At 39.0% G+C, this 19,089-nt stretch overlaps 1 protein-coding gene across 1 annotated transcript in view; it reads right to left on the reverse strand.

The window, feature by feature from the left end:
* Window positions 1–5,536: 5,536 nt before the first annotated feature.
* LOC122556638 (uncharacterized) overlaps window positions 5,537–19,089 on the reverse strand; it is a 126,370-nt gene continuing 112,817 nt past the window's right edge. Inside the window, exons 13-15 of the mRNA XM_087995047.1 lie at window positions 16,096–16,182; window positions 11,455–11,493; window positions 5,537–5,816 (exon numbers count right to left, since the gene is read on the reverse strand). Of these exons, the coding sequence (XP_087851173.1) occupies window positions 5,814–5,816; window positions 11,455–11,493; window positions 16,096–16,182 (129 nt within the window). The 3' untranslated portion in view covers window positions 5,537–5,813. The remainder of the gene's footprint in view (window positions 5,817–11,454; window positions 11,494–16,095; window positions 16,183–19,089) is intronic.

Genomic DNA, 19,089 nt, shown 5'->3' on the forward strand with positions numbered 1-19,089 from the left:
TTTCATATTTTTAAAGGCAATTTAACACCCATTCTTTCATTCAAATTTCCTGCCTTTAGGAGTGCAACAACAGTGCTCGAGTTTGATTGAATCCACTCATGCCAACATAATGCATAATTTTGTCTTCTACATGGGAAAATTAAAGTAGTCTGTACTTTTGCTTCTCTAGGTGTGACTTGACCTTGTCCCACAGTATGGTACAAAAAGTTACCTTGGGTCTGGCATATTCACTCTTAGCCAAATTTATGACCGATTTTGCTTTTTGTAGTCAAACAATTCAATCAAACGTGTAAATATTTAGATTAGATTAGATTAGATTACAGTGTGGAAACAGGCCCTTCGACCCAACAAGTCCACACCGACCCGCCGAAGCGAAACCCACCCATACCCCTACATTTACCCCTTATCTAACACTACGGGCAATTTAGTATGGCCAATTCACCTGACCCTGCACATCTTTGGACTGTGGGAGGAAACCGGAGCACCCGGAGGAAACCCACGCAGACACGGGGAGAACGTGCAAACTCCACACAGTCAGTCGCCTGAGGCGGGAATTGAACCCGGGTCTCTGGCGCTGTGAGGCAGCAGTGCTAACCACTGTGCCACCAGGTTGGGCTAAAAGCAACCAAATATAAACAGGAGATTGACCAATCCTTCAATATCTTTTTTGGTTAACCATTGAAACATTGCTGGTGCATTTTTTGTTGCAATTGACACAACTTTGCATCAATTAAATCCATCTGGTGTAACAAATATTAAGATTTCATGGGCCATTTGGTTAAAAGAACTTGCCAATTTGCCATTTGTAACTTGATTTTAGGAACAGGTGTGTCCAAATAATTTGACACAATCCTCCAGTCTTAGTATAGGATGTAAGTCAATTTTCATAACCATTGACTTTACAATAATCAATATGGAATATTTGTGATTCATCCAGTTTTGGCACCATTATGATGGCTCCAGCTGCTTTGACTCAGTTTCATGAAGTCATTGTCCATTATCACATTTCTTCAACTGAGCAAAATGCTCTGGATTGAATCTGTACAGGTGCTGTTTTATAGGTACTGCATTCCCCACATCAACATCACGAACAATCAAAACTGTCTTTCCTGGCCTTTGTAAGTCACTTCCATAGTGTTCAGAAAGATAAGACATGATGCTATCTAATCTTTTAACTTTCTCAGTTTTTCAATTTGATTTTTGGGAAATTAACTTTTGAATTTTCTATTTCAGATTCATCCTTCCATTGCACTAGTGTTTCTATTTCACTCTCTACTTTCTTCACTATTGTAAAGACAATTTCTCTCAATTGTCATCCTTATCAAAATATTTTTTCAATACGTTGACATCACATACTCACTAACATTTTCTTCTCTCTAAAGTACTCACTACATAATTCATACCATTAAGTCTCCTCTTAATTTGATAAAGTTCAGTGAACAGTATTTTTAATGGTTACCTACAGACAGGCCACAATCTTCCAACAAAATCTCTGGCCTTTTTTGCCTGCACTAAGCTTACCTTATTTGTTGAATTTTCTTCAGATGCTTTTTAGTCAACTCACGTGTTAGTCCGATTCTCTCTAAAACTTGAGACATTGATTGGAAATGTTGTTTGAGCTTTCTTTTATTAACTTTCCGAAATTAATTTAAGTGGTTGTCTTACCTCATATTATTTCAAAAAGACCAAATTCTATGGACTAAATTCTCTAATAGCAAATAGTAACAAATGAATTCCCATTCCTGGTTTTTGGTAGAGGTCCTACATAATCCATTAAGACCCTGCTAAATGATTCCTCAAAAGCTGGTATTGGAATTAAAGTTACAATTGAAGCTTGGGATGCCCGCACTACCTGACAATTACGTATACTGCTTTACTGTACTTGAATGTGTGATGCTTATCTAAATACTTTTTAAAAATTGCACGCGTCTTACCTGTAAATTCTTCCATGATCACAATTTCCCTTACATTTTCCATTTATTTCCCTCTGGTTTGAATGATCCAAAATCACTGATCCCACAGTATTACTTACAAAATTCCATAATTCCTTGCAAATTCCACAAAGTCTCTGACTCAGTTCTTTCTTATGAGTTCTAAATTTAAATTGATAAGCTTCAAGCACAAATTCATAAGCATTGAGTATTACCTCTTCTACAGTTTCATACACTGCAGATTGTTTTTCTGACAAGGTCATACTTATACATGTAAAAACATTGTGGTCACTTCATATAGACAAAAATGAGGACTGCAGATGCTGGAGATCAGAGTCAAGATTAGCGTGGTGCTGGAAAAGCACAGCAGGTCAGGCAGCATCCGAGGAGCAGGAAAATTGACGTTTCAGGCAAAAGCCCTCTGTTTAGCTGCCATCTCAGTTAAGATAAAATATCTTTTGACTCCACCCTCGTTAAATTTAGACACTATCCTGTCTCCTCCACAGCCAAACCCTAAATGCCTGGAGGAAGAATTCCTCACCTTCCGCCTTGGGACCCTCCAACCATATGGGATTAATGTGGATTTCACACGTTTCCTAATTTCCCCTCCCCCCACCTTATCCCAAATCCAACCTTCCAACTGGGCACCATCCTCATGACTTGTCCATCTTCCTTCCCATCTATCTGCTCCACCCTCCTCTCCAACCTATCACCATTACCCCCATCTTCATCTACCTATTGCGTACTCAGCTACCTTCCCCCACAGCCCCACCCCCCTCCCATTTATCCCTTTACTCCCTTGGCCCACAGGCCTCATTCCTGATGAAAGGCTTATGCCCAAAATGTTGATTCTCCTGCTCCTCTGATGCTACCTGATCTGCTGTGCTTTTCTGGTACCACACACTCAACTCTGATCTCCAGCATTTGCAGTCCTCACTTCCTCCTACTATCTTGTTTAAATCAAATCCCTCATTGGAATGAGAATCATTTGAGTTACTGCCTCTTTCTTTCTTCAATCTAAGCTTTTGTTTTTCAATCTCATGTTCTGTAATTTCCTTTTCTTTTTGAGTTCAAATTTTATTCCATGTCTCTCTGCTTTTCAATGTCCTCTTCTTCCATTATTCTGTTTTTCTTTCTTCTAATTTTCAAGTTTTTAAATTTGTTATTTTTTCATTCCTTACTGTATTTTAGCCAATTTCAGCCATGACATCCCAATTCTAAATGTTGCACTTGAAGCTTCTCATAAAGATCTTGCTTTTATTTCTGCTGATAATGTACCTGCTAAAAATCAGTCAAAGATCTTAAGTAATCCTCTGACAAGTCTTCCCCTCCCAGAAAATGCTTGGAAACTTGAAAGACCATCTTCAAGTACTGTGCATATAACAGCTGCTATATACTGAGAACCACACTGCAGCCATTACTTTAACATGAAAGTCACAGATCCCTCTTAAATCCAATGAATTCAAAACTCCTGCCAAGAGCCCACACTTGTTATGATCCCAACTGATGTTTGAACCTGGTCTAATAGATCATATTTTCATTTGTTTTGGTTTTAACACCGAGGTCTCTTGCTGAAATGTAATTGCCCAATGTTGCAAATTTTGCTTTAACCATAAAACAGAAGGTTATTTACAAGTGAAATGAAGATAAAATAGAACAAACTAAACCATCTATTTATAAAATAACTACAAAAAAAAACTTATCACACAATAAAAGTTTAATTCTGTTAATCTAAAAGCAGACCTTTATGAATTGAAAATAAAAAAGTTTTATACAGTGGACAAAACACACCTCTGATACAGTACCCCAAATACCAATCCTATTAATCAAAAAACAATTTCTGAAGAAAAATTATAATGGCTACAGTTAATTGTTCATTTCAAACATGGAAAAACCCATTGGTTACCAACTCAAAAACTAGAAAACTAAATTTACAATAAATATTAAAACATATAAATATATCCTACAGTCCAGAAAAGACTTATGTACAAATTACATTTCTTAGTGTTTGGGCTGATAGTAAGATATGAGGTTACAATCATGGAGCATGCTTTTAGTAAGTGTCATAATTCAAGTCATCTGAGATGATGAAATACAAGATCTTTATACTCGCAGGATACATCTTTCATACAGTGAGGATATCATGCGCATATCTCTAAAATATATATGGACATACTGGCCATAAGACATAACACAACAGGCTTCATAGAAGGTGGTATCTGTGGATTATTTTTCATCATGATTTCCTATCTTGAGCAAGTTGTTCCCACTTACAGACATTTTTATTGAATGTGATGTTTCAAAATCCGTTAAGGCAGGCTCTACCTCTTGCCTGCTAGCAGACACAAAGTTTCCAAATTGTTACTGCACCAAAGATCTTCTATGGGATCAATTAATCAGACAGTCACATTACCTGACCTGATCAGTAGACCCAGACCTTACTTATCAAAGCATTTACACTTGGAATCCCATACTTTTTAAGAACAGTCATGACCTTGACTTGAGACCTGATCTTCATCTGATGCCCTGGCAACGATTGTTTCGGATGCAGTCCTGTGATGGCCTGCTGGACAGCATGCCTGTTTCAGATTGGAAGTCACTTGTAATATGCAAATCAGAGTCCCAGAAAGTGCAGAGGATCCTGACTGTAATTTCAGTGTAGATATTAGCAGACCATATGCTGCAGACCCTCCACCCAACAGTGCCAAACTGTGCACTGTCTAATCAGGAATCTTTAAAGGGATTACTGGAGGCTGCTCTCAAAAGTATCTGTGGAAAAATATTATTTCAAAACAATAACAGAAATACTCAGTAGACCTAGTAGCAATTGTGGAGAGAGAAACAGAGGATTGACACTTCATGTCAATGATCTTTCCTTAGAATAATTATTGATCTGAAAAACTGACTTGATTTCATTCTTCACAAATGCTGCCTGATCTGCTGAATGCTTTCAGTGTTTTCAAATTTTAAGCAACCACAGTATTTTTGTATTTTTTTATATATTAGTGACATGTGAAGTGGATCCTCTTATACTCCCAAGAAAATTATCCTTTCACAACATGCTTTCTCCCATTCTGGCTCCAATTAGCAGCTGCCTGACAAAGGGAGTCAGCTGTGACTCATTCTTCGATGACTGATATGTGCAGCAGGACACTAACGTGATATGCTCATGTCATATTATAACATGCAAAATGCTCAGGCCGAATGCAATAAAGAACAGTTGCAATGTGCATCCTCCCTACCCCGTCACTTGTCTTTTCTTTACCTTAAGCTAGAATTCATCCCAGTTATTTTGTGTGTCTTGGAATGCTTCTCTGCAGATCCTGGAACCTCTAATGATTACTCGTATCATTGTTGTACGTTATCATGACGTTTAATGTTGAGGCTTGGTCACAACAAAACCAACGCACGTATCCTTTTTGAAATGACCAGTAACAGTTTATTACTTTGCTCTTCTACAAAACAGCCAGCTTCACAAATGGGATTGTGCAGTTTTCTTCTCAGCTTGGAGGTGAATTACATTGCTTTCCTCCCCATTTGATTAAAATGGATAAATGTTTGAGGTTCATTGGAATAATATACAACTCAAAAGAAAATGAGTCAGACCATGTATAAAATCATTTATAGGTTAATGACAAGGTTACATCTCAGGTAACATGCAATGGCAGTGTAGCTATCAGCATAATTCAGTTCCATAGCTGATGCTTTAGCTATTTTTAAATCCAGATTTTTGGTCTAAATTCAAGAATAATATTTTGTTCCACACACTTCCATTCTCGTCAGATATGCAAGACTTAATATATTAACAGTGGAGTTTCTTTACAATGTGTTGAAGCACAAAATATATCATTATCTACATTCTCCTTGCTTGTTGATTAGTAATCACTGCAAAAAAAAAGCACAACAGTTTAAATGTAAATTTCAGCAAACTGGCACGTTCAATTGTATTGATAATCACACAAAATTTTTAAAACTATGAATTTGAAATGAAAAAATGATTCTGTGTGACATTACTAACAAAGCCAGAAAAATACTTATTTTATGAAGCTGAACAATGAGGTACCACATGTAATTCTTCGATGTGCTGACAGAAAGGATCTCAGATAGTTCAGAGTTGAGGCAAATGCAGTTACCCAATATTCATGAGGTAGGCTCTGCTCACATACCCTTTCCATTTTAATTAAACTCATTGATTTAATAAATTGGGAAAGGGTAGAATAAACATTCAATGATTATTCCCTTGTAGATCATTTAATAACATAAGACAAGGAATAGCATAAAAGCAAAAGAGAAAGCACACAATGTGGTGAAGGGCAGTGGGAAACCAAAGGTTTAGAAAGCTTCAAAGACCAACAGAGGGGAACAAAAAGAAGAAATAAGGAGGGAGAAGATTAAAATGGAGAGTAAGCTAACCAGTAATATAAAGAAAGACTTTAAGAGTTTCATTAGATATATAAATGGTGAAAGTAAACATTAGACCTCTGGAAAATGATGCTGGAAAAACAGTAATGGGGAACAAGGAAATTACTAAAGAACTTAATAATTACTTTGTGTTAGTCTTCATGAGTAACATCCAAACATGAAGACATGAGTAACATCCAAAAATTCAAGATAGTTGGGGGCAGAGCTAAGTATGGTGGCCATCACCAAGGAGAAGGTACTAGAAAAGCTGAATGGCCTGAAGGTGGATAAATCACCTGGACAGATGGACTACACTGCAGAGTTCTGAGGGAGATAGCTGAAGAGATAGTGGAGGCATTAGTGGTGATCTTTCAGGAATTGCTAAAGTCAGGGAGAGTCCCAGAGGACTGGAAAAATCACTAACATGACATTCCTGTTTAAGAAGGGAGTAAAGCAAAAGACAGAAAATTACAGGCTGATTAGCCTAATTTCGGTTTAAGATTTGGAGTCCATTGTGACGGATGAGATTCCTGAATATTTGGAAGTGTATGGTAAGATAGGGCAAAGTCAGCCTGATTTCATCAAGGGGAGGTCATGCCTGACAAATCTGCTAGAATTCTTTAAGGAAATAACAAGCAAGGACAGCTAATGGATGTTATTGACCTGGACTTCAAGACGACCTTTGACAAGGTGCAATACAGAAGGCTGCTGAGTAAAATAAGGGCCAAGGTGTTAGAGGCAAAGTGATAGCATGGATAGAAGCCTGGTTGTCTAGCAGAAAGCAGAGAATGGGGATAAAAGGATCTTTCTCAGGATGATGGTCAGTGACAAGTGGTGTTCCATAAGGCTCACTGTTGGGACCATAAATTTTCACTTAATACACTCATGATCTAGGTGAAGGAACTGAGAGCATTCTGGTGATACAAAGATAGATAGAGGGACAGGTAGCATTGAGGAGGTGGGGAGGCTGCAAAAAGATTTGGACAGGTTCGGAGAATGGGCAAAGAAATGGCTGATGGAGTACAATGTGGGAAAGTGTGAAGTCATGCACTTTGGTAAGAAGAGGAGAGACATGGACTATTTCCTAAATGTGGATAAAATTCAGAAGTGTGAAGTGCAAAGTGACTTGCATTTGTAGTCCAGGATTCTCTCAAGGTAAACTTGCAGGTTGAGTCAGTAGTTAGGAAGGCAAATGCAATATTGGCATTTATTTTGAGAGGACTTGAATATAAAAGCAGGGATGTACTTCTGAGGGTCCATTAGGCTCTGGTCAGACCTCATTCGAAGTATTGTGTGCAGTTTTGGGCCCCATATCTCAGGAAGGATGTCCTGGCCCTGGAGCGGGTTCAGAGGAGGTTCAAGAGAATGGTCCCAGGAATGAAAAGCTTAACATGTGAGGAACGTTTGAGGATCCTGGGACTATACTTGATGGAATTTAGAAGGATGAGGGGGATCTAATTGAAACTTACAGAATACTGAGTGGCCTGGACAGAGTAGATGTTGGGAAGATGTTTCCGTTGGTAGGAGAGACTAAGACCCGAAGACACAGCTTTAGAGTAGAGTAAAGGGAAGATGCTTTAGAATGGAGATAAGGAGAAACTTCTTCGGCCAACGTGGTGAATCTGTGGAATTCATTGCCACAGAATTCTGTGGAGGCCAGGTTGTTGAGTATATTTAAGATGGAGATAGATAGGTTCTTAATTGTTAACAGGATGAAGGGTTATAGGGAGAAAGCAGGAGAATGGGGTTGAGAAACTTGACAGATAGGATTAAGCGGAGCAGACTCGATGGGCTTAATGACCATTTCTGCTCCTATGTCTTACTGTCTTACATGAATTTGTGGGACAACTAGAAGAAAAGCAGAAATAAGTGGTTAAAACATTAATTCAATTTCAGTGAGAACTCATGTTTAGTTCACCAGAAGATACAATGGAATGTGTTTAGGTCTACTGTAGAATGGTTGCCAGCTCAAACAATAAATGTTTTGTTCATTGCATATGTTTATTAAAGATCTTAAGTTCTATACTTTTCTGACATGGACCATTTGGAAGATTTTAAACAATAAATGGTGACAATACATTCACTAATAGACTTCATCATACACTCAGGTATGTTTAAAAATAATTAAAATATAACTGAAGTTGCTTCCTAACACTAAATGAGATCCTGTGCAAAGGGAGTCAAGACTAGGTGAAGACTTCAGATGAAAGAGGCTTGAAAGCTGGGGAATAATTAGGCTCAAGAACATATATGCAATTCAATATGCACTAGAACATTCTGCTTTATGTTCTTATTTCTACATTAAATTTTTTTTATGGTTACTGAGAATTTACAACTCACGAGGTTGTAATTTGGACAAAGCTAACATTTATTGTCCACACAAACCTCTTCCCAGCTACATCATTTCACCCTATCAAATAATCCTTGTATTCAATGCTACCTTGTATACTCTACTTTCACCTTGCTAGTTGAATGCATCAACTATTCCATATGGTACATATTTTAAATGCTCACCACTCTGATTAAATGGAAACGCTTGTGTCTATCAACCAAAGGAAGGTGTAATTGAAGAATAAGTTGTTTACAAAGACACTCTTCACAATAAAAGTGGAAGTACAGTTAGTTCTGCTATTACCCAATAGTGGTGTTCTTGTGCAACCCTACACTATATAAAAATCACGTAATAAAATCTTAAATACTTAGTGTTAGCGATGCAATCACATTATAGCCAACACACGTTTTGAAAGTTCACGCTCTAGAAACATTTGTCAATTGCGTTGCAGCCAATTCACATTGACGAAATGCGTGTTATAGTAGAACTACCTGTCGTCTATTTTTTAAATTGATAAAGTTGTCAACAATCATATATAGATGTGATTTTTGAATGTTTGCATTTCTGATAGATGGGACATTTTACCAATGAATTCTAGAAGCAGAAATTGCCTCAGTTCAGGTTCTTCTGCACAACTGGGTTTTGCATTGGAAGCCCCATTTATGATAATACAACAAAACCAGCTTTGTGGACATTCCCAAGTTATAGGTAATCATGTTTTCTTCAGACAGGACTATACATGAATATTCCATTAGTATGCTCCAGCAGAACGTGCAAGACTTGCGCCCACACCTCCCCCCTCACCTCCCTCCAAGGCCCCAAAGGAAACTTCCATATCCGCCACAGATTCACCTGCACCTCCACACACATCATCTATTGCATCCTCTGCACCCGATGTGACCGCCTCTATATTGGGGAGACAGGCCGGCTACTTGCGGAGCCTTTCAGAGAACACCTCTGGGACACTCGGACCAACCGACCCAACCACCCTGTGGCTCAACACTTCAACTCCCCCTCCCACTCCACCAAGGATATGCAGGTCTTTGGACTCCTCCATCGCCAGACCACAACAACACGACGGTTGGAGGAAGAGCGCCTCATCTTCCGCCTAGGAACCCTCCAACCACGAGGGATGAACTCGGATTTCACCAGTTTCCTCATTTCCCCTCCCCCCACCTTGTCTCAGTCAAATCCATCGAATTCAGCACCGCCTTCCAAACCTGCAATCTTCTTCCTGACCTCTCCGCCCCCACCCCAGTCTGACCTATCACCCTCACCTTGACCTCTTTCCACCTATCACATTTCCGACGCCCCTCCCCCAAGTCCCTCCTCCCTACCTTTTATCTTAGCCTGCTGGACAAACTTTCCTCATTCCTGAAGAAGGGCTTATGCCCGAAACGTCGATTCTCCTGTTCCCTGGATGCTGCCTGACCTGCTGCGCTTCTCCAGCAACACATTTTCTGCTCCAGCAGAATGTTGAATTTCTACAATGCACCATGAAATCCACCAAAACACACCAATTATGGCAACTTCAAAAACAATTAGCAAAACAGAATGTTGGAGAAACTCAGCAGTTCTGGCAGCAACTATGGAGGGATGAACAGAGTTAACACTCGAGTCTGAAGGACTTTTTATTTCAGATTTCCAACCACATCTAATTTGTCTTTACTAATCTCACAGTTATTGTGTTGAAGACACACTGCTACTGATCCTGATCTTTCCAGTGAAGTAATAGTTCCATTCTGGACAAAAAAAGGGTAGGAAAGCAAATGAGAAAGCAAGTGTAGCATTGATCAATCTGGTAAGTATAACTTAATACACATAAGTGTATTAAGTTATACATAAATACACATTAAACGCTAAAATCTATCATTCGTTGTATTTCTTGTCTGTGAAAGCTTATTTCCTAATGTTACATTTTTGTTGCACTTTTGTGTCAACGTTTCCATTATAAATTCTGTTCACATTTACGTTGATGGCTGTTTACAGTAGTCATGCTGTAATTACAACATCCTACCAGTAAAGCCTCAGTTTTGCATCTACCCAACCTCCCAGCTTATGCTGCAGTGTAACCTCTGTGCTCTCAGCAATTCTGCTCATCAGCTAATATTATAAAAAAAACTTATTTTAAACATCTTATGTCTGATATGCTTCCAGCCAAATTTTTCTCTACTATGCATTCCTGTTCACAGCTGCATTGGAAACTGACTACATAAAAAGTTCAGACTCTAATTATTGCAGTTTTTCCAGTGAAGATAATATATTCACCACTGGCAGGAGAATGTGATCTCTATGTAGTAACATTTAAAAGTAATGGATCATTAAGCCCATTAAGCGTATTTTCAACCATTGAATTAGATCATAGCTGATGTGTATCATGATTACATGGTAAGTATTGGTTGAGGAAATTATAGTGGAAGTGTAACAATGATTACAGAATAGAGGGTACTTAAATTGGGAACTATATTAAATCTGTGATTTAATTCTTCTAACCCAGCTTCATAAGACAACACTTGTTCGTTACTCCCATAATAACTCTATAAACCTACTTTCACATAGGCATTATTTAATATAGTATCTTATTTGCATCTACAGATAAACTCTCAGCATTGCAATCATGATTTATTTGTTGAAATTACTTAATTTAGCTTTTGCTCAGTCTCCATTGCATTGTTTGAACAAATCTTGAACATTTGTTTATTAAGCCAGTGGAATCATTCAACAAATTAACATTATGTAACATTAAAATTGACTGTTCGCAGATGAATGAGGGAAGCATATGTAAATTACCTTATGCCAACATCCTGGAATCGGAAGGCCATCTGGGCCCTGTAATGGACATAGATGCAAGAATTTAATAAATGAATGACGTTATTTCGCCTTGATCAATTCAGATTGTTTTTGGGTGGGGGGGGGGAAGGGTGGGTGTTGGAGTCATGCTATACAGTGAGGATTGTCTCACAGACGGGATATACAAAACCTAGAAAAAACTAAGCAGGACCACCAGAATCTGAGGAGGAACCGGTAAATGTCGTTTCAAATCAGAATAATGAAGGTCCACACCTGAAAACATTAGCTTGCCTGCTTTCTGCACATGTACAGCCTGGTCAGCTGACTCTCTAGAATTTTTTTTGTATTTATTTCAAATTTCCAGCATTTGCTCCATTTTGCTTTTTGCGATTTTGATTTTGTTTTGTGGGAACACTAATAGAAGACCTATTATGAGTAAAAGTGACTAAACCATTTCTTACTCTCAATATTAAAATAGGTTGTGCAACTATTATGATATAAAGGGCTTAACAGAATATATGTTGCTTATGCAGGAGTTATAAAATCAATACTTTCCATTTGCAGCTTAAACAAATAATTGAGAAATCACTAAATCACACACGGAGCAGGGGCATCTCATTTAATTTGACTTTGAAGTTCATCTTTGAAAACACAGCAATCCAATATCATTCCCATGATATTATCAGAGATTAATAGCATGAACCTAAATGAAGATCTAACTGCATTTAACTTTATCAATAACTCAACAGAAGCAGAACACCTTCAACAATGTAGAATTTCCGTTATTTTAAAATGTTTATGCCTGTTGTAACAGCATAGCTTAATGTCATGTAATCTTGAAGGTTAATTGATTAGTTATTTAGAATACAAAACATTGATTTAAATGTCATTACGTTGTTAAGTTTCACAAAATTGATATCAAACAATTATGTTTAGCAGAAAACAACAACATTCTTCTTGTATGTCATAAATTACACATTCTATGATGCATGGGGGTCAGTTATCACAGTTGGCTGGGTAGAGTGCAGTAATGCCAAGAATGTGGGTTCATTCCTGTGCTGGTTGAGGTTAACTTGCCCCCTCACCTGAGGTATGGTGCCCCTCAGGTTGAATTTACCACCAATTTCCCTACAATGAGAAAACAACCCATGGCCTTCTAGGACTAATCACTTTTACACAATGCATTGAGTGTACCTGTTTAGGACAGATAAAAACTAAATGACAGTTTAAAAAATGATATATTTCTTTTAGGACTGAAAAGGAGAAGAATCTTATTTTTCAGCGAGTTCGTAAAAGTGTGGAATTCTCTTCCCCAGACGGTGGTGAAAGCTGGGTCTTTAAATGTGCAGTTAAATAGGTTTATTCATAACAGAGTCAAGGATTATAGCATGCAGATAGTGGAGTTAAGACCATAACCGATCAGACAGGATCTTACTGAATGGGCAGCAAGCTCAAAGGGTAAAATGGCCTACTCTTGCCCCTTTGTCCAATTACAGGTAGCTTTGGTTATTTTTTACCGGATTATTTAATTTCAAGATGCAGAAAGATTTTCAGTCTTTTCTAACTCAATACCAAATAAAGTGTATTTTATATATTTACTGGGTGCCATCAGAATCATTTACTGGATGTTTAAATATGGTAAATGCCATTTAATGGAAAACTAACCTATTTTTCCACCAAATGATAGCATATTATTTAATGGGCTTTTCTGCTTCAAATCAGTCATCAAAAAATTGAACTTTGACCTTCTGTCATTACAAATAGTCTACTTTTCCTCTGTAAAACTTTTAAACTTTCAACAGCAACTAAATCTGTGTCCATCAGTCTCACAATTCCAAGCTTAAATCTATCCAAACACATTTCTGCTTCTACCAAAGCCTCAAAAAAAGTGACAAATGATATCCGACTTGGCTGTAATTGTGAAAAACTACCTATTCTTTTCTGTGTCTGCAGTCTCAAATGTGGTTGACCATACCCTTGTAGATGTCATCTTAAGACTTTAGGGAAGGAAAATTTTCAGCTCCGTCCATCTAGATGCTCCTAAAATCTATGATCAAGCCCATGATCTAATATCTAATTATTTATCTAATTTTCTTTGATAATACTCCTTTGATAACATACTTAGTATGTTTTATATGTATTATCAATACCTAGTATGTTTCAATATGTTAAAGGTACCATGCAAATCAAGTTTGAGTCATGCAGCATGGAAATAGATCATTCAGTCCAACTCATCCATGCTGACCAGTCTTCCAAACTAAACAAGTCCCACTTGCCTCTGTTTGGCCCATATCCTTCTAAACTTTTCCTATTCAAGCACCTGTCCAAATATATTTTAAATGTTTTAACTGTACCTGCATCCACTACTTCTCTGGTAGTTCATTCCACATTTGAACCATCCGCTGTGTGAAAATGTTGCCCCTTTTAAATCTTTATCCTCGTATCTTAAATCAATGCCCTCTAGTTTTGATCTGCCCCACCCTAGGGAAAAGACTTTTGCTATTCACCTTGTCCATGCCCTTCATGAGTTTATAAACCTCCATAAGGTTACCTCTCAACCTCCTATACTCCAGTGAAAAATGTGTCAGCCTATCCTAAAAATGCAAATCTTCCAGTCCTGGCAACATCTTGTAAATCATTTCTGCATCCTCTCCAATTTGATAATATCCTTCAGTAGCAGGGCACCTAGAACTGTACATAATATTCCTAAAGTGGCCTCATCAACATCCTGGACAACCCCAATATGATGACATCTCAATTCCTATTCTCAAAGATCTGAACAACAAAGGCAAACGTGCCAAATGCCTTCTTAACCACCCTGTCTACCTGCAATGCAATTTTCAAAGAACTGTGTACCTGAACTCCTGGCTCTCTCCGTTCGATAACACTACCCAAGGCCTTACTATGAACTGTACAAGTCCTTCCCTTGTTTGTTTTACTAAAATGCAATACCTCTCATTTATCCAAATCTAACACTCCGCAGTCCAATGGCCCAATTGATCAAGGTCCCTTTGTAAGCTTAGGTAGACCTCTTCACATTCAACTACACCACTAATATTAGGGTCATCTGCAAACTTACTAATCATGCCTCCTAAATTCTCATCTAAATCATTTATATACATAACAAACAATACCCTTGGGACCCAGTACTGATCTAATCTTCTTATAGCTATACACATTAAAAAATGCACTCTCTTTAGAGGAATCAAATAGTTCAGTCAAAGTAAGGTTATTATCTATAATTTCTACAAACTGTACCTTTTGGTATGCTCAGATAGTAATTATTATTGTATGAAACTGAGTAGGGCCTTATATTTTGCTAAACTGAAATAAGAGTGTTATGCAGAAAATGTTATATTTCAAAAGCAACTGGAACGTATTAAAAGTCCAAATCTATTTTTCCTTATGAAAATTTAAAATGTTAACAAAAAACTTGGATTACTTTCTAGAGGCATGGAATTTGAAAGGGGCATTGTGTCAGGTTTGAGAGTCTGAAAGGGTAAAGACTTATGAGTCCTTTAAAGACCATTCATTTATGATAATATCATATGGAACTGTGGGACTTTTAGCTTGGGACCTTGAAGGAATTAGACCTAATATCCAGGTCTGCCTCAAACACTCTGTAATAATGTTGATCATTTTCAAAGTTTGGGTGAAGATTTGTAGCTCGGGTGCTCGTTGTTGTGGTTCTGTTCGCCGAGCTGGAAATTTTTGTTGCAAACGTTTTGTCCCCTGTCTAGGTGACATCCTCAGTGCTTGGGAGCCTCCTGTGAAGTCAGCAAGTCAGTCCAGTCGGTCAACAAACACATCGACCTGGACCCAATATACCGGCCACTACAGCGGACAGCTGAAACTGACAACCGGAAGCGGCAGGGACAGACCACTATAAATGCCGGAGGAAACACCACAGAAGCGCTTCACAGGAGGCTCCCAAGCACTGAGGATGTCACCTAGACAGGGGACGAAACGTTTGCAACAAAAAATTTCCAGCTCGGCGAACAGAACCACAACAATGTTGATCATATCAATGCAACTAGTGGCTAATATACAATAAACTAATCCTTGTTCAATACATGTGCTTCTTCTAGTTAAATCAATAAATGTTTTTTCTCTACCACATTGGACCAAGCGGATCCTATAGGTCCGGATTATTAAAGAGGACGATGGCAGATGGTGAGGTGCAGACCTGGTGCAACTATACGTACAACATGAAGTTATGCTAAACTTATAAATGGCCTGAGTCAGGCTGTATCAGTTACTTACTGCATTTCTGGTTTTTATTCTCTAATGATTTTAACATTATTTCGCCAACCCATTGACTTCCACTTCCAGAAGCTGCTCGTAAACACATACCTAGGAGTTCTACTGAGTGGAAATATAAAATCAGGGAACATGCAAGTAGAGTATAAATGCCAGCATAGACTAATTGTGCTGAATGTCTCACTTCTGTACTGTATATTATTTGCAAATACAAGTGTCTTCTGTCAAATTGTTTCCTTTATTTCATTCTCTAATTTAAGTGTCATGGATGTTCCGTATAAGTAGAAATTTTACAAAACTTTAAAAAACAAAATGTGCTCTTTCCCCGAACAGCAAAATTACTGGACATATTTCTAAGATAATTAAACAGAAATCACATACCACTGGACACGGCTGATCTAACCCAGGGGGTCCTTGTTCTCCCTTTTGCCCCTTGCTTCCTTTTTTACCTGGATAACTTCTCTCGCCCTGTGGAGATAAGGACGAGGTAAATGTTTCAATCCAATCCAATGTTGATTCAAAATCAGCCAATGATTATCTGTGTACAAGATACACACTTCTTTCTCTACCTTTTATAAAAATGCAGTGAAATTCAGTTATCAGTGCAGAACGTTACATAATGCAGGAATAAATTCACAATCTGATAAAGCATTTAACCAAGTTTTACTTTTGCAGTTGCCTGCAACATTTGATGTATTTTTAAAATGCTATGCTTGATGGTTCTGTAACTATAGAGGGTGCACTTCCTGCTGCACATGTAGTTACAGTGACTGATAAGAACAGGAGTGTCTGACATCATTCACTCTGAGGGAGCTGGATCAGTGTCAATGTAAATAAAGGATGACTTGGTGATGGGCTATCAGCCTCTGTGGAGTTACTTCAGTGGTAATAGGAGTGGGATAAATGTTGTAACCATGCAAAAGCATCTACTAGCTGAAACCCAACTAGACCTCAATCAGGCACCACTATTGGCTTTATCATTGGAAAATGAGGCAACTGGAACATAAGAGTTGCAGGGTATTCTGATGGAAGTGGACACCCTTATCATTCTGACTGAGCTTGGGAAACACCGCTTGAGTGAAGGCAATTGTATAGCCTCACTCAGGGCATACTCTGAACTGAGGGACTCTAGGTCAGCCCACAGCAAAACCCCAAAACCAAACTAAGCCAAGCCTCGGCCAAACACGTAACATTTTCTTCAGTATCCAGGCCGGCAAGCCATTGTAGTTGCTGCTTGTATGCGGACTTGAGGCAAAGAGTTCCACTGGGCCTAAATTGAGTAAGAGAACCCATAGTCCAGTATCCAAGAAAGTGCACAGCCTGGAGAGAGTCCACCTTCATCTGGTTTGGAACAGTTAAATTGATTAACAACATCAAAATCAGAATCTAAGTACATGTCTGTTTAAATGGTCATGAGGTTATAATGTAGGTCCATACTGGCGCGACCATTTCATTGATCACAGAACTAGTCTTTAATGAAATTCACTCTGGACTCTAACCCGTAAGTTTGTGTAAGACCTTGGCTAGACTGAGAACATTTACAAGTTCAGGGTGGCTAGCACTGCTGCCTCAGTGGCAGGGATCCGGGTTCGATTCCCGCCTCAGGCAACTGTCTGTGTGGAGTTTGCACATTCTCCCCATGTCTGCGTGGGTTTCCTCCGGGTACTCCAGTTTCCTCCCACAATCCAAAGATGTGCAGGTCAGGTGGATTGGCCATGCTAAATTGCCCATAATGTTCAGGAATGTGTAGGTTAGGTGCATTAGTTAGGGGTAAATGTAGGGTAAGGGAAATCGTCTGAGTGGGATACTCTTTGGAGGGTCGGTGTGGACTTGTTGGGCTAAAGGGCCTGTTTCCACATTGTAGGGATTCTATGATTCTATGAAGGGTACAACTTTGATTATGAAAAGCAACTAGTTCAGTTACCACTGATTGTAGTTAAAGGTTCAGGCCAAGCTTGATCAATTATAAAATGGCTGCCTGAGTGAAATCGGAATTAAATACTCAGATGCTTTTCAGGAAGGTCTGGAGATTATCAAAGGAGCCAAGGCCACCATGCATAATGACCAGGAAGCAATTCAATGATTCTGCAAGGCCTGTCTTGTGCCATTTGCCTTATGGACAAAAGCAGAGGCTGAAATCAGAAGGCTGGAAAATGAAGGAATCAAGTCAGTCCAGTCTGTGGAACAGGCAGCACTGGTCATTACAATTGTGAAGCCCCAACAGAGCTTCGTGGGCATTTTAAGCAAATGGTAAACTGCTTTTCTCAGCTGGATAAATACCCAATCCTTTGTATTGAGGATTTATCTGTAAAGCTGGTGGTGGTGGTTGGGGGTGGGATGGGTGGGGGGGGGGGGGGGGGGGGGGGGGGGGGGGGGAGGTGATTATCCTTCATGAAGCTGCGTGTACTTGCAATTACAACTGGATGAGAATTCTCAGACATATGCTAAATTAGGGTTTGTATCAATATACAAGACTGCTATTTGGCATATTGTCAGCCTGTGCAATATTTGAGCCGGACAATGGAGAACATTTTACAAGGTCGCCATTTATCTAGATGGTGTGCTAATAACAGAAGATCAAAAAGGAGCACTTCAAGAACTTGGACATAGTCCTTAGATGATTCTCCCAGGTGGGAATATGTTTTAGGAGGGAAAAATGTGTGGTCCAGGCACCCCAAGTGACCTTAGGCTACAGAGTTAACAAGACCAGGTTACACCTGTTGGAAGGTAAAGGGAGGGCGATCAAAGGTGCCCTGGCTCCTACATCTGTAAGGGAGCTTAGGTCTTTCCTTGGGCTGGTGAATTACTATGGAACGTTCATATATAACCTGGCCTCCATTCTGGCAGCTTTGAATGAAATCTTAAAGGAAAAGGGCAGGTAAGCCTTGGAAATGGTTGCGTAACCAAGGCATAGCTTTCAGGGAAATGAAGAAACAGCTATCAGCCTCTCCGGTGTTGGTACACTATGATTCCAAACGAGATCTGGAATTGACATGTGATGCCTTCCCGTACAGCATTGAGTTAGTATTAACTCTCAGCTGGCCCAATGAAGAGGAAAACCTAATAGCATAAGCATCCAGGATTTTGGCGAATGCAGAGTGTACATACACCCAGATAAAGAAGGAAGAAATGGTATCAGGAATGCCAGTGCTGAACACAAAACTCTAAGTCATAGAGACAGTTTACTTCGTGGGACAAAATTTGGTATCAGAACTACAGGAATGCCCCTACATGGGTAAGGGGCATGGTCGATGCGAGGACAGGTCCAGTGACATATAAGGGCGGCACGGTGGCACAGTGGTTAGCACTGCTGCCTCACAGTGCCAGAGACCCGGATTCAATTCCTACCTCAGGCGACTGACTGTGTGGAGTTTG

Source organism: Chiloscyllium plagiosum, unplaced genomic scaffold, assembly GCF_037043375.1.
Source record: "Chiloscyllium plagiosum isolate Xiang-an unplaced genomic scaffold, Cpla_swu_hap1 HiC_scaffold_16, whole genome shotgun sequence".
Classification (NCBI taxonomy): Eukaryota; Metazoa; Chordata; class Chondrichthyes; order Orectolobiformes; family Hemiscylliidae; genus Chiloscyllium; species Chiloscyllium plagiosum.